At 40.9% G+C, this 13,396-nt stretch overlaps 2 protein-coding genes across 3 annotated transcripts; one reads left to right on the top strand and one right to left on the bottom strand.

Moving 5' to 3' along the window:
* Positions 1-50: 50 nt before the first annotated feature.
* atp5md (ATP synthase membrane subunit k) lies at positions 51-1,886 on the top strand. Its single transcript, XM_067583939.1, has 4 exons — positions 51-160; positions 1,363-1,467; positions 1,576-1,666; positions 1,760-1,886. The coding sequence occupies exons 2-3, from the start codon at positions 1,381-1,383 to the stop codon at positions 1,660-1,662; spliced, it is 174 nt and encodes a 57-aa protein (XP_067440040.1). The 5' UTR covers positions 51-160; positions 1,363-1,380; the 3' UTR covers positions 1,663-1,666; positions 1,760-1,886.
* On the bottom strand, positions 1,878-6,947 carry taf5 (TAF5 RNA polymerase II, TATA box binding protein (TBP)-associated factor). Of its 2 annotated transcripts, none has more exons than XM_067583928.1 (11): positions 6,502-6,947; positions 5,743-5,974; positions 5,303-5,618; positions 5,018-5,181; positions 4,600-4,735; positions 4,005-4,125; positions 3,726-3,855; positions 3,416-3,580; positions 3,107-3,284; positions 2,692-2,869; positions 1,878-2,455 (listed from the first exon to the last, which is right to left on the bottom strand). In XM_067583928.1, exons 1-11 carry the CDS (start codon positions 6,917-6,919, stop codon positions 2,241-2,243), a joined length of 2,253 nt encoding a protein of 750 aa, XP_067440029.1. In that variant the 5' UTR covers positions 6,920-6,947; the 3' UTR covers positions 1,878-2,240. The 2 variants fall into 2 exon arrangements, with proteins under 2 accessions (XP_067440029.1, XP_067440030.1); XM_067583929.1 differs by having other exon boundaries at positions 5,743-5,971.
* Positions 6,948-13,396: the final 6,449 nt, after the last annotated feature.

Below are 13,396 nucleotides of genomic sequence, written 5' to 3'. Positions count from 1 at the left end.
TGGTCGTTTTCATTCCTACCTTTGAGTGACATTATTTTGGACCAATAGTGACACACTTGGATTGTTACGACTGGGCGGGATTTCCTAGCAATTTTAGCTTTACGGCCTCTGCTGAAGGGCACTTGTCTCAAACAGTCTGCTAAGGGGTCGTGCGGTAAAGGTAAGACAATATGCCTTGTGAAATCTATCTGGCTGCACGCTTTTGCTTTAGCAATACTGACTGGTACCTATTTAACATTTTAAACGTCTCTGTAACCGTGTAGCATTTTACCAACAGCTTAAAAACGTAGTGACTAGCATGCTAGCTTACCAAGCTAACGTTATCATACTGGGAGCTAACCAGCAGTTATCGACCGGTCAAAGTCAGACTGAATGAAATATGCGCTAATGAACTTGTCACCCACAGCGTAACGTGACTAAATAAAAGTGTGGAGACATTGGGTGAAAACGTTATCCTGGGGTGTTTTACTAAAACATGTTTTCTGCCTCTTGACATTAGTCTGTGGAAGACGACGCTGAAGTTAGCTTCTGACTCGCAGTTAAGGGGAAGGTTAAGTGAAATATAAATAACGATATTTAGCTGCTAATTCTCCATTTTTCACAACTTACGTTTGTGAAAAAGTGTTAGACATCGAAACAAAAGCCTAACTCTGTTTAAACACAGCTTCAGATATGTGAGACCTTTATTTTGCATATGAAACCTGCAAAAAATTCAGATTTCACTGCTTTTTTCCCCCATTCAGACCACAGTAGACCAGGTCCAGGTCAATAACCATTATACTTAGACTCATCAAATCTGGACTAGATTAACAAGGAAACTCCAGAGACTCATTAGAACACAGTTTCAGATTTGTTAAAACCTTTATGCTATTTGTGAAAACAGAGAAAAAAGGCGAATTCCTTGCTTTTTTTCCTCCATCCAGGCTCAGATTTAAAACCACTTTACCTAGACTTATTAAATCTGGACTAGATTATTATTACTAAGATTTGACAAGTCTAAGGATAGTGTTCTTTGATCTGGATCTGGTCAAATGTGGTCTGGATGGTGGAAAAAACGGAGAATCAGCCGCTGAATATCATTATTTGTTTCTTTTAACCTTTCCCTTAACCACGAATCGGAGGCTAACTTCAGCGTCGTCTATCGAAGTGACATGCCGAGCCAACCACCTTTTTAAGTTGCAGATTCTTACGTAATAGTTACAGTATGAGAGTGTGTGTGCGGCAGGCTATAATAACGCCTGTTCTTTTTCTGAAATTTAACTAATATGCTTTAGATTTCCCACAATTGCTCCTGTCACAACCCTGAACATGTAATATGTATAATCCTGCACTATTAATCATTCGCTATTGTTGTTGTGGTAGGACCATTAACAATCCATCATGGGAGGACACGACGCCGGAACCCAGCACCAGTTCACTGGGATCGCCAAGTACTTCAACGCATACACAATCGTAGGAAGGAGGAATGTGAGTTGGCAGTAGTTGTCTGCAACTTCCCTATAAACTGCATTTGCATACATGCAGCACCTCTATGTATGTATTCCTCATGTTTTTCTCCTTTTTTTCCCCCCCCAGTGCGTTTTGGCCACATATGCCACTATAGCAGGCATCTTCCTCTTCTTCAAATTGAAGCCCAAGAAGGCCGCTGTCACAGCAAAGTGATAATGTAAGTGTACTGAAGCCTCTTCATCCCGTTAATTTCCACATCCATTGCAAATTATTGATATATTAATTTATGTTCCACGTCTTGTCTTTACAGATGTCCATTTTGACCATCGTTTCTAACAGCTGGGAGGGGAGAAAGCAGCTGGACGTGCTTGTAATAAAATATGACTGTTTGGTTTGCTTATGTTAATAAAGAACATTTATGCCCAAAACATAGAAAACACTTTTTATTTATTTACACCAGTATAAAAGACTATGATACAGAAATGTCAGCCACATAGTGAGCAAAGCTGTACTCATGGCAGTGATTTTCAAAACAGTTCTTGATCAACAATGGCACTTTTCTCTGGCGAGGAGGATATCTGCAATAGATCAGCTTGATGCAGGGCCTACATCTGTCAGACCAAGGGCCAGGAGTTGGCTAACCAATAATTTTCATTCACAGCTAGATCACTAGAGGTGACCTGATGATAATACGGTTTTGCTTGTATTCCCACTGCCCCGCTTGTGGACTTTAGGGACCAGAGGTTTGCTTCATTTTAAACTTCCATAGACTATTTTCTCATAATTCAGTTTTATGGATTGTAGGCCCCAGCGGCCAACAGCAGGTTCCTCCGGGTGAAGTGAAGGTGTATGACAGGTGTGGATTTAGTCATGTAGGTGCCCAGCAGAAGCTCCTGCGAGTTTTCTTGTAAATGGATGTGTCCTGTTGCTGCTGTGAAGTCATCAGTCTCTAAATCATCAAATGCTTTCATGGCATCCCACAGGCGAACAGTGTTGTCCATAGAGCCTAGAAGACACAAGATGCTTTAAATGTTTGACCACTAGATGGAAACATGGTCCCCTGCAGCTTTAATTTCAGAAAAACCAATATCTGCAGGTGAATACAATGAAATCAACAGATAAACAAACTTAAGGGCTATGGAGTTAAATAAGTTCAGTATGATAAATCCATTTAGTTCAACAGTTGATGTGAATATGTCTTCAACTGATCTAAAATATTAAGAGACATTGTGGAGCACCCACCGGAGGCAAGGATCTCGCCATCCCTGCTGAACCTGAGGGAGTAGATGGTATCTGTGTGGCCTTTGAGCTCTCCAAACATGAGTCCATGACCAATGTCCCACAGAAGAACTCTGCCATCAGTGGCTCCTGAAGCCAAGAACTTCCCATTTGGGGAGAAAGCCAGCGCATGGATAGGACCCTGAGAGATAAAAGTTTAAAAGATTGGCTCCGTGGTTGTCTCTGCAGCACTGAATTATGCCAGCTGTACTAAAATGTGTGAGTCTAAAGTATCTTTACGTGGGGGTGTACAGAAAACATACAATAAGACAACAGATTTGGCTATCATAATATGACCCAACTGACAATGTGTATTAAAAATGCCCTAATAGATTTTTTAGCCAAATTGGAAGATTACAGCTCTGGTGACCCGTCTGACCTTATGACCAGTGAAGATACGGACGCAGTTTCCGGTCAGGACGTCCCAGAGGCGGATGGTGCGATCAGATGATCCAGTGGCCACATAATTGGAGTTGGGGTGGAAGCGGGTGCAAGTGATGTCAGCTAGGTGACCGGCAAACATCCGTAGAGGCTGGTAGTGATCTGTTGCCCACAGACTGTTGGAGAAAGCAGAACACACATCACTGAAAGTCACCAGTAGACAGAGTTGCTGTAATATGTTATCGGGCAGAATGTGTGTGAAAGTACTGTTTCACAAGTTCATCAAATGACATCTGCAGTTTCTTACCGGGCGACTCGGTCATGTCCCCCGGAAATAAAATAGTACCCGTGGGGGGAAAACTGGGTGTCCCATACGGGGTAGTTGTGGCCTTTGTAGCCCACAAGACATGTAAACGTTTGGAGACTCCACAGCCTGACTGTGCCATCTTCAGAGCTTGACAACAGGTAGTTTCTGGAAGGCAAGAAGAGTAGGTCAACAATAATTACCTTGAAAGGAAATTTTGTTCGGACTCACATAGGAAATGGGTTGTGGGAGTCTGTTCCCTACACACCATCGCTTTTTTCCTTTTCTATATCTATCTTCCTGTTTTCTTTACCTGTCTGGGCTGAAGCTGATGCCATACACCGGGCCGCTGTGTCCATGGAGGATCTTAGACTCGCTGGCCGTCTTTTCATCCATGATCCTCTCCAGCACATCATCTGACTCTTTGTCAATCATATTCAAGTCTTGAGTAAAAGAAAAGAAAGATGGAAAAGGACTTCATTATTTTCTAATCGTAATAGAAATAGATACCTTCATTGTTATGGCACGCTGCAGGATAAGAAAGTCGTGGCGGTCGCAGTCATTCATCGTTAGTCACTGTCATACACTGTACCTGCTGCAGACTTGACTTTACGGAGCTTTTTGGGTGTGACGCTCCACACCCGCACTGTGGAGTCAGCGAAGCCTCCTGCGATCAGACTGGAGTCGTCTGTGAAGTCGACTGCAGTCAGACCCTGTGGGGCAAAAGATGGGAATAATTAGAAATGACTCCCACTGTAGTTTACAATGAACTGTCCAGTCTACCAGTTGCTTAAATGTGAACGCATGTTAAAGGTGACCTGTGGACTTTTTGCCACATTCAGTATTTCTCACCAGAACACATTGTGTGCATTCTTGAAGTCTAACAAACATGGTGAGTGCATGTCCTTCAACAGAAAACATTTTCAACACCATTTTTTTATATTTTTAAATGGTGCATTGCTTACAAACATGTTTGCTAGCTATAAGTTTTCTTCCATGCATTTATTGTTGCATTGCTACGTTTCTTAGCACTTTACCGCCACCGACTGTCCATCAGAGAAAAAGCATGAAACTAAAGGTAGGATACAACAAGAAATACATTCATAAAACATTGCCCCACAGCACTATTAGTGTTCAAAAAATTCCACAGGATCCCTTTAAATACACAATGAATAGTTGTGTTTTACCTGGTACGCATTGAGGAAAGAGTAGAAGCAGATGGAGGGGAGAGTTTCTGGTCCCAGGCGGATCTTCTTGGTGGACTCTTTCATGTACATGATCTTGTCCAGCTTGTCTGAATCCTTCAGTTCTGGAAGAGGTATCCTGAATAACAGGACACACACATTTTTTTCCATCAGTCACTGACTAGTGAGCTCAGAAAAAAAAAATGTTATCAAGTAAATAACTGAAAAAGTAAATAACTGATGCACTTAAAAGGATGACTTGTTGTTCTGATAATGAACTGGGGTTGTCAACAGGTACGGTATGTACCACAATACTGTAGCTAAGTCAGTTGATAGAGGTAAGAGATGAGAATCGACAGTATATGAACCAATAGTGCAAAAGCAGAGCTATTCAGAATACTGTTGTGTGAAAAATCCATACCTGGTCTGTGAAGGTGCATTAGGATCCTGTTTCTTGCTCTTGGAGCCCATACTGTCCTTTTTGGGTTTCTTCTTCTTGGGTTTACCCTCCTCATTCTCCGCCTCCTCATCCTCATCATCAAGAGGCAATTCAATTTCCGGTTCCTTCAGCAATCCATAGTAAACCTACAGGAAAGCGAATGATAATGAAACCAGGACATGTTATTATTTTAACATGGTTGTCAAAGAGGAGAAAGGAAAAACAGATCCCATTATATGTGTGTGTGTGTGTGTATATAATGCCAACCTTAGCCTTATTGGCCTCTCTCTTGGCCTCTCCCGCCAAGCTGCCAGACATGGCATCGATCTGACTCTTGCTGCGTGGCATGCCATCGAAGATGTCAATGTAGAGGTGCTCCTGGATGATGTTCCAGATCTGGTTGTTCTGACGCTCCTGCAGGTGCCTCTTCAGCAGCTGGTAAGAGTCGCGGGAGATGCGCAGGACAAATTTGCTGGTGCGGAAGTCCAACAGTGTCTCATTGCCTCTCATGTGCTCCTTCTTTGTCAGGCTGGACAAAATGTTGAGGTCGTCTTTATAGTAGCACTCTTGATCCCCGCTGAACCTGAGAGAGTACGAAACAGAAGAAGCAGAGTTATTGAAGGGTGGGATTTAATACTATGAATTAAAAAGTCCAGTAAACTCTGTTTTAAATTTGGAAGAACATACAACATGTGAAGGGAACTCACTTTTCAAAAAAGGCCTTGGCCTCATTTTCATGGTTGTTGTACACCAGTTCCAGATACATGTGTACAAACAGCGGGTAGAAAACCTGGGACAGCTCTGCTCGGTGACAGTCCAAAACTGTTTCTATGAACCTTTTCAAGCCGCTGTAGTAAACCTGGTACAGAGCTGGGTCTCCCTGCTGGCTGTAAGCAGACAGAACCACATTGACATCTGGCTGGTCCTCCCCAGGTGCTGCTGAGAAAGAAATCCAAGTGAGATGTCCAGTTAGAACAGCGTACCATTGGTTTAGTCCAATAACAGCTTTAATAACAACACTACTGGTCCAATCTAATTCTTATAACAGATATCTTTACTGATGGTGAAAAATGGTCTTTTTAAACATCACCTCAACTGTCAGTTTAGCTACAGAATAATGCTTTAACACTTGATAACAACTAAGCCAACTCTATGTCAACCTAGCTCACTCCATCTGCTGATGAAGACCGTGAGATGTGGTCGATCGCTTTGAAAGTATGTGGACCCCAAGTTAAAAGTATTCTCTGAACTTAAGATAGGTATGTTTTCTGCAGAAACGTTCACAACTGCCAGCCGATATGAATGGACCATAGGAAAATGAGTAAACACGACAGAAACTGTACACCAGATAATCAGTTATCAATGTAGAAACTTGTGTCTAACTTTTAGGTGGTGTAATATTATCAGGAAACATTTGCAACAGTGTTTTACACATAAAAACAACAGCAGCCGTGTGTGAGTCGGACCTTTCGTTGGCGCCTGGACTACGGCGGAGGTTGAGACGGTCACTCGACTGAGAAGAGAAGTCGCATCCCCGCCTTCTACATCCACACCTCCTGAAGCACCTCCAGAGCCTGCCCCGAGGGAATCAGCCCCCTTCAGATCTAATGAATCCTCCGGTAATCCCGCTTCACGACGCAAAATTTCGACAGATTCGGTCAGTTTGTTCTTTCTGAGGAATTGCAAGACTGCGAGCAGCGTCTGCTGGTCCTCCGGGGCTCCCGCCGCGGGTTTGTTAGCTGCAGCCGGAGCACTGGACCCGGGGGACGTAGAGAGGATTCGTCCGTCGTTTGCATTGTTGTTTCCAAAGCCATCATTTGATGGTTCTGTTTTTATGTCTTTTTCTTCATCTGCGTCGACCATACCACCTTGTATGGCCGCCATTTTTGAAATGAAGTGCGCATGTGCGAGGTTTAACAAAAGCAAACAGTCTACCGTGCAAGATCAGGTCCTCTGATTGGTGCTTACTGACGTACGTCAGAGGAGAGGTCCCGCCTCCTGTCCCTTACCATCCACTCAACTGGTGGAAAGTCTGGATTTATATCTAACTTTAAGTTTCATGGCCAACAGGTTCAACTCAACTAGACTCTCATAGTCCACAAGTAAACTATATGTAATATCTACCAGGCCAGTATTTTAAGGGGTGGGCCTATGTACATGATTTGTGACACCACAACTGATTAGGATGCCAGTGCTGGTCCAATATTACAGTGAAGTAGGAGACATCTTGTGTCCAGCTGTGAAACCTCTGAAATGAAATATGTTTGCAGATTCATAGATTCTGACATTTTTAATGAGGAAGGAGTAAATGTAATTTTAAAGATCCCCACCAGAAATGTATTAAGACGTATGAAAATCCTCTGCTTGGAACAATGATGTGTGTCTTATATGTTTTTTCCACCAAAAAAAGTATAATCACCACATTATAGTCCTTAAAATGGCTTCTGCTCCTTCTCCTTCATTGAAAAATCAAGCACATGTGAATATTGTTGATTTCTAATGGTTTTCTGCGGGACATAAGATGTCTCTTACTTCATTGTTAAGTTAATTCTCAGTGTTTGTGCATTGGAGGCTTCAAGTTTCCACTTCACACTTGTGTAAGGTGAATATTGGATCAGAATTGGCTTCCAAACTATTTGTGATGTTACAAATCATGCTTGTGTAGGCCCAACCCTTAAAATCAGATTTTCAATGAGTACAGAGAAACAGATGAATGTAAAAACAAACTCTGCACATACATCACTCTGCACAGAGAAGCTCAATCATCCAACTGAAGGAACAAGAAGAAAACATATTTTTGAGTGGAGGGAGACTTTAAGGATTTTAACAAGATAATTGAACTTTTTTGTGGAAAAACCATATCACACACAAATTACGATTCAAAGTAGATCACTTTATATACATCTTAACAAATTACAGGTGATCCAAAATAACATTATTTGATATTTACTGACTGAATGTGAAGTTTTAATGTTTTTTTAGTGTGGGACTGCTGCCTGTACAACTCAGAGTAGAACAACATTAGCTGCATCGTGTTCAATATCAGGCTATGATTGGACATGCTCCTGAGTATTTGTGTTCGCAGATAGAAATGCTCCATACTCAACTTGGCTGTAGCTCCAGGGCCAGTCAGTGTGTGTTCATGTATAGTGTCTCAAGTACATAATGTAATCAAAAGCTCTTTTTAATAGCCTGTAATTAAATAACAAGTGGACAAAAACAAGAGGGACTTGTAGAGGTCAAGCCAGAAGCTTCTTTATGGAGTTAGGCAGCATGTTAAAAATTACATTTAACTTAAACTAGTAATCTGTTTTTGTTGTGTTTAGGTGTATTTATATGTATTTTTGGTTAAGTTTGCTCTGACGTAGTTTTGGTTTTAAAGTTATATCATTTAATTTTTATGTTACATGTTTTATGTCGGGTTTTTTAACATCGGTAGCATGTTGGAAGTTACTGTTCTCACTTCTCCATGTTTCCCCTTAGAGTGTTATGTTTTGCATATCCTTAAATAAATCAAATACATTCTGTTTAGACTCAGTCATAATAATAAATAATAATAAAGTTTATTTATATAGCATTTATCAAAACTAGAGATTACAAAGTGTTTTACAAGGACAAAATGAAAATGCAACAGAGAAACAACCAGAACCAACCACACAAAGACAGATTTACCCAAATTGAATAAGGGAATAAGATAAAATACATTTCCAGAAACAAAATTTTTAAAAAATAAATGAATTTGTGCAGAAGTTATAATTTTTTAAGAAGTAGGATATCCCATTTATCTATGCCCTCTACCCTCTATTTCATAACTGGATGCTTTTATTTATGATTAGATACCATTTTATACCAGATGGTGGCAGTTTGGTCACACACACAACACCTGCCCTGATGACCTTCCTTGGCAATGCATTGCTGATGTCATCAGTCAAATGCAAAAGAAACAATAAAGAGCATGCTGCCAGATACACCCACAAGAAAGAGAATATTTCCACCCTGTCAACTCAGTCAAGGAGGTTTGTTCATCCTCCTTTGCTCTTCTTCCTTCATGTTACTGAAGCTATTTGTAATTTCCACATTCTAATATGATTTTCAGACATTTGCACCATCTTCCCCTCTATATAATAGATATACCTTACAGCTGTGATCCATCCATCCATCCATGCAGGTTTTACTAAACACAAATTACAGTTCTGTTCAGCCTTATAGTCTCACTAATCACTTAATTTAATGTTGTGTACGCAAAGATATAGATATACAAATTAACTTGACATGACAGACAGAATTAGCATACTGCTGAAGGTGGATTTCTGCCTATACACAATAACACACCTTCTTCCCCTGTCAGAGACACACAAATACTGCTGACTGTGCATCTTCTGGGTCAGCACAGCATCTGTTTTCATCTGTAGGAGAATGTTAACAGAAAATCAGAACACTATAGTATTTAATTTTATTCTAAAATAGTGCAGGAGCCATATTTTACTCAGTCTGGCAGTGCTTCTCTTGAATTTCAAATGTTGCAAGTACCCCCTAAACAGCACTCTGTACTTACTTTACCATAACCTTATAACTGGAATGTAAATTAGATGGCAGAATTAGATGTAATTACTTTTTATTTACCCATATAAGTATTTTCTTACAAAACCTCTTTAGACCTCTAAACCTTATATATAGTAAACTTGCTTATTATTAATTATAGCTTATTTCAAGTACAATTGCACTTGTAGCAGCTCATCCTCTGTCCTGTCGCAGCTCTTCCACACTGGACAGCATGACAGTGATAACTCTGCGGCAGGCTTAACCTGCAGACTGTGGGACAAAAGAGGAGTTCACAGCAGAAGCAGCAGGGCGTTGTATAACATTGCAGAGGCTTTTCTCCGTGTGGAGGAGGGTTGGGGTTGTGTTGGTTGGTTGGTTGGTTGGTTGGTTGGTGGGTGTGGGAGACACACATGTCATCTGTGCAAGATCAGTGTATAGCTGCTATTTAAGAATGGAAGACACATGCCTACTTTAAGTGTTACACACCGTATGACATTGACAATGTATGTGATATATAAAACACTCAGATCAGCAATTCTGCACTGTGCATGGTCGATATATCTCTTGTTGTATTCACCTTTTCCTTACCTAGTAGATATGCAGATGAAACAGGAGTGAAGGTCACTGATTTAAGATTTACTAGTGTTTTTATTTTTAAATTAAACTATAGGCGATCTCCTCCACAGCTGCTTTAACAATTCATGGCAGCACAGTAGTGTTGACATTGATCTGAAATAAAACTGCATGATTACATGCAGCAGTCAACTACAGTTGGATTGATTTGTGTAAGTGAGAAGAGACCACAAGGATTTCATTAAATACTACTCAAGAAACATTTTGAAGTACTGACACTTTATACTTTACATTATATTTTTACTTCACTCCATTTCTAAGGGAAATATTGTACTTTTTTTATCTGATGACTGATTCAAATTACATTTGCAGATAAACTCATAATATATGATGCGTTCAGTGCCATGCACTAGATCACCTAACTTTATAATACTGCATAATAAGGCACCATACTATAATTGTGTTTTATTTTTGTATTGTTATATTGCTGCTTTCAGTTGAGTACAGTTCTACTGCTTGGCCAGTCTACATATTAATATATCTCAAGCAAAATGTCTGCTCTTGTTTTCCTTTTTTGGGACTTAATTGTCCAAAAGGAGGGTTTTGCTTTTTCATTTCCACCTTATTCACACTGATAAGTGTTCCTCTTCAACCTTAGATATCTTACTGGGAAAGAGAGAATGTTATTCATTGTTATTGTGATTGTTCACCTTTCCCAGATGCTTGTGGGAATTAAACCATTAAACCACACAGCTCTCTCACCTTTTGTCTTCTTCTGGCCCAGATTGACCTAGCGGTCTTATATTTTTTATGTAAAGCTGCTCACATGCTCTTCATAAAAATAATGAAATGGGTGAGTGAGGCGGGGAGAGACGCATGTTCAGTCGAGTCGTATCTTCTTTTCACACCTCAGTGATGACTTTGCTATGTTGCTCTCTCTCTCTCACTCTCTCTCTCTCGCTCTATGTCTCTCTCTCTTGCTTGCTCTCTCTCTGTCAGGAGGCAGCAGGGTGTGGCTGTACCCAGCAGAGACAGCTTTGTAGAAGCACACAGGCGCTGAAAGAAAAAGAAACTGTTTCGCAACACTGTACATGCTTGAAATCAGTATCGCCGCTGAGCCATACCATACTATTCATGCTTTATGATACTGTCATGTTGATTGCTGTAGTTTTCTGCATTTGTTATAAAAACCAGTCAGTCATTTTGTATTAAACACTCTAGTCCAGCTGATGCCACACACTGACATGCACTACCGGTCTGAATTAAAAGGCTATTGCTGTGTTTACATGGTTAATGCGTATCAGGAAGAGATGTGTTGCTATGGATGTCCCCTCAAGCTGCTTATGTGCTAATAAAAATGTCCTCTGATGATGGAGGGAAGCTTTATAGCAGATGTGTTAATTGGTGTCAGTGGCACCAACCCAAGATAGAAAAAAAAAATGAGCAGGTACTAATAATTGATGTGACTTTGATATCACTTTTACCTCCTTCTGACGAAAAGATTAATAGCAAAAGCTATTGTTAGTAGATTTACTTTGCAGAAAAAGTGTGTATGTGTGTGTTTGTGTGTAAGGCAGCAGAGAGAGATGTAGTCCTGGGAGAGCAGAGTAGGGCGTAGCAGTCTTTCACTTTCAGTTATGTTTGATTTCTAATGCAAGCATGTGTATGGTGGCTTTTCAACAGCTTTGAGAAATAATGCAGTCGAGCTGTGTCTGCTGCATGCTGCAAAATGGTCATTTTAAATCAAATCGACATCCTCATGATGATGTCATCTTTTGAGGGATCATTGAAGATATTATAATTTATTCATATTGCCATAAAAATTGTCGAGAAGATGACTTGATTCACTCTTTTTTATTCAACTCGGCCTTGGATGTCTTCTCAACACTCAGATGAAGCTTCCTCATCTTTCTATGTTTGTCCTTCCTCAGTTTATTATGATGGTCTTATTGTTTCCAGGCAGGAGTACTCAGCAGCCGGCCAGAGAGTGTCAGCATGTGAAGCAGAGGCTCTGTTATGCTTACCTGCACATTTGGAGGAGACATGAGTTTGTGCCTTCCGGAAAATACTGCCTGTCTGCCTTTGAGCAGTAAACGGTCAGGAAACGCAGCAAAAAATCCCCCACTGAGATGCACAAGTAAATAATTCATGAGGTGTGACTCTCAGAAGAAGTAGAAAATGCCCTAAGAGAAGCAAAGAGGGAGGGAGAGAGGGAGAAGATGAAGGGAAAGAAAGGAGAAAAGGAGGGTGGAGGGGGAAGGCTGCATGGTGGGTGGGTCAGGGAACAGGAGGGGTGGGGCAGCACAGGGGGAGCGGTAACAAGACAGAGAGGATTGTACTTTAAACTCAGAGGATGTATAGTTGATAGAGAGGCAAGGGGGTGGGGTGGGGGGGGAAGCTAGAAAGACACTGTGAATGTTAGAGGTGATATAACGGTGAGAAGCAGGTGTAAAGGGAGACGTGAAACATGTGAAGGATGACGTAAAACAGCAAATGAATAGAGCTGACAGTAAAGCAGATTTCTCGCAATGATGTAAGAAGTGAGTGAAAATTGGAAAAGGAAAGATGAGAATTCTTTTTTCAGCAACAAAGAGAAATCACATCTTCATCCAGTTTAATCACAAACTGAGGTGACGCAACAAAACAGAGCTGCAGTGTTTTTGATGACAGGCTGGTACCTGACTTAACATCGGTTATATCACAAAAACCAGTTGCCCCGAAATCTTTACCTTACGGTAACCTACTCAGTCCTCTCAAGTTATTTCTTGTCAGTTTTTATCCTGTCAATCTCTGTCTTTGGCTTATGTGAGGTGTGAGTGTAAGCGATGGTGCGTGCACTTGTGTGCGTGCGTGCATGAATGCATCTTAGAGCCTTTTGCCCATCCAAGCAGAATAATGGGTGTGAAGGCAGAGCAGTGGCACTAGAGATCTCCATTTTGGGGGGTGAAATGTGGGGTGGGCCTGCATTATTCAATACTGACCTAACTGGAGAGCTAGATCCTGCACGCAGTTGTCTGCTCCGCTGGCCTTATGGAGGGCCGGTGGAAGCCTCATAGAGGCAAGCTTGTTTAAATGGCTGGGAAAACTTTGGGGTGAGTAAATGAAATATGCTCTTTACTTTGTCAAAGTGCCCATAAACTAGGGATTTAATCCTTATATACTCAATACAAGGTTGTGGTAGTTTCTTAAAACAAAAAATATTCTATTTATGTAATTATTTGCTTTCTGGCAGAGAGTTAGGTGAGA

This window comes from Thunnus thynnus, chromosome 3, assembly GCF_963924715.1.
Source record: "Thunnus thynnus chromosome 3, fThuThy2.1, whole genome shotgun sequence".
In the NCBI taxonomy this organism is placed as follows: Eukaryota; Metazoa; Chordata; class Actinopteri; order Scombriformes; family Scombridae; genus Thunnus; species Thunnus thynnus.
Note: the sequence above shows the minus strand (reverse complement) of the source record. Positions and strands in the feature narration are given on the sequence as shown.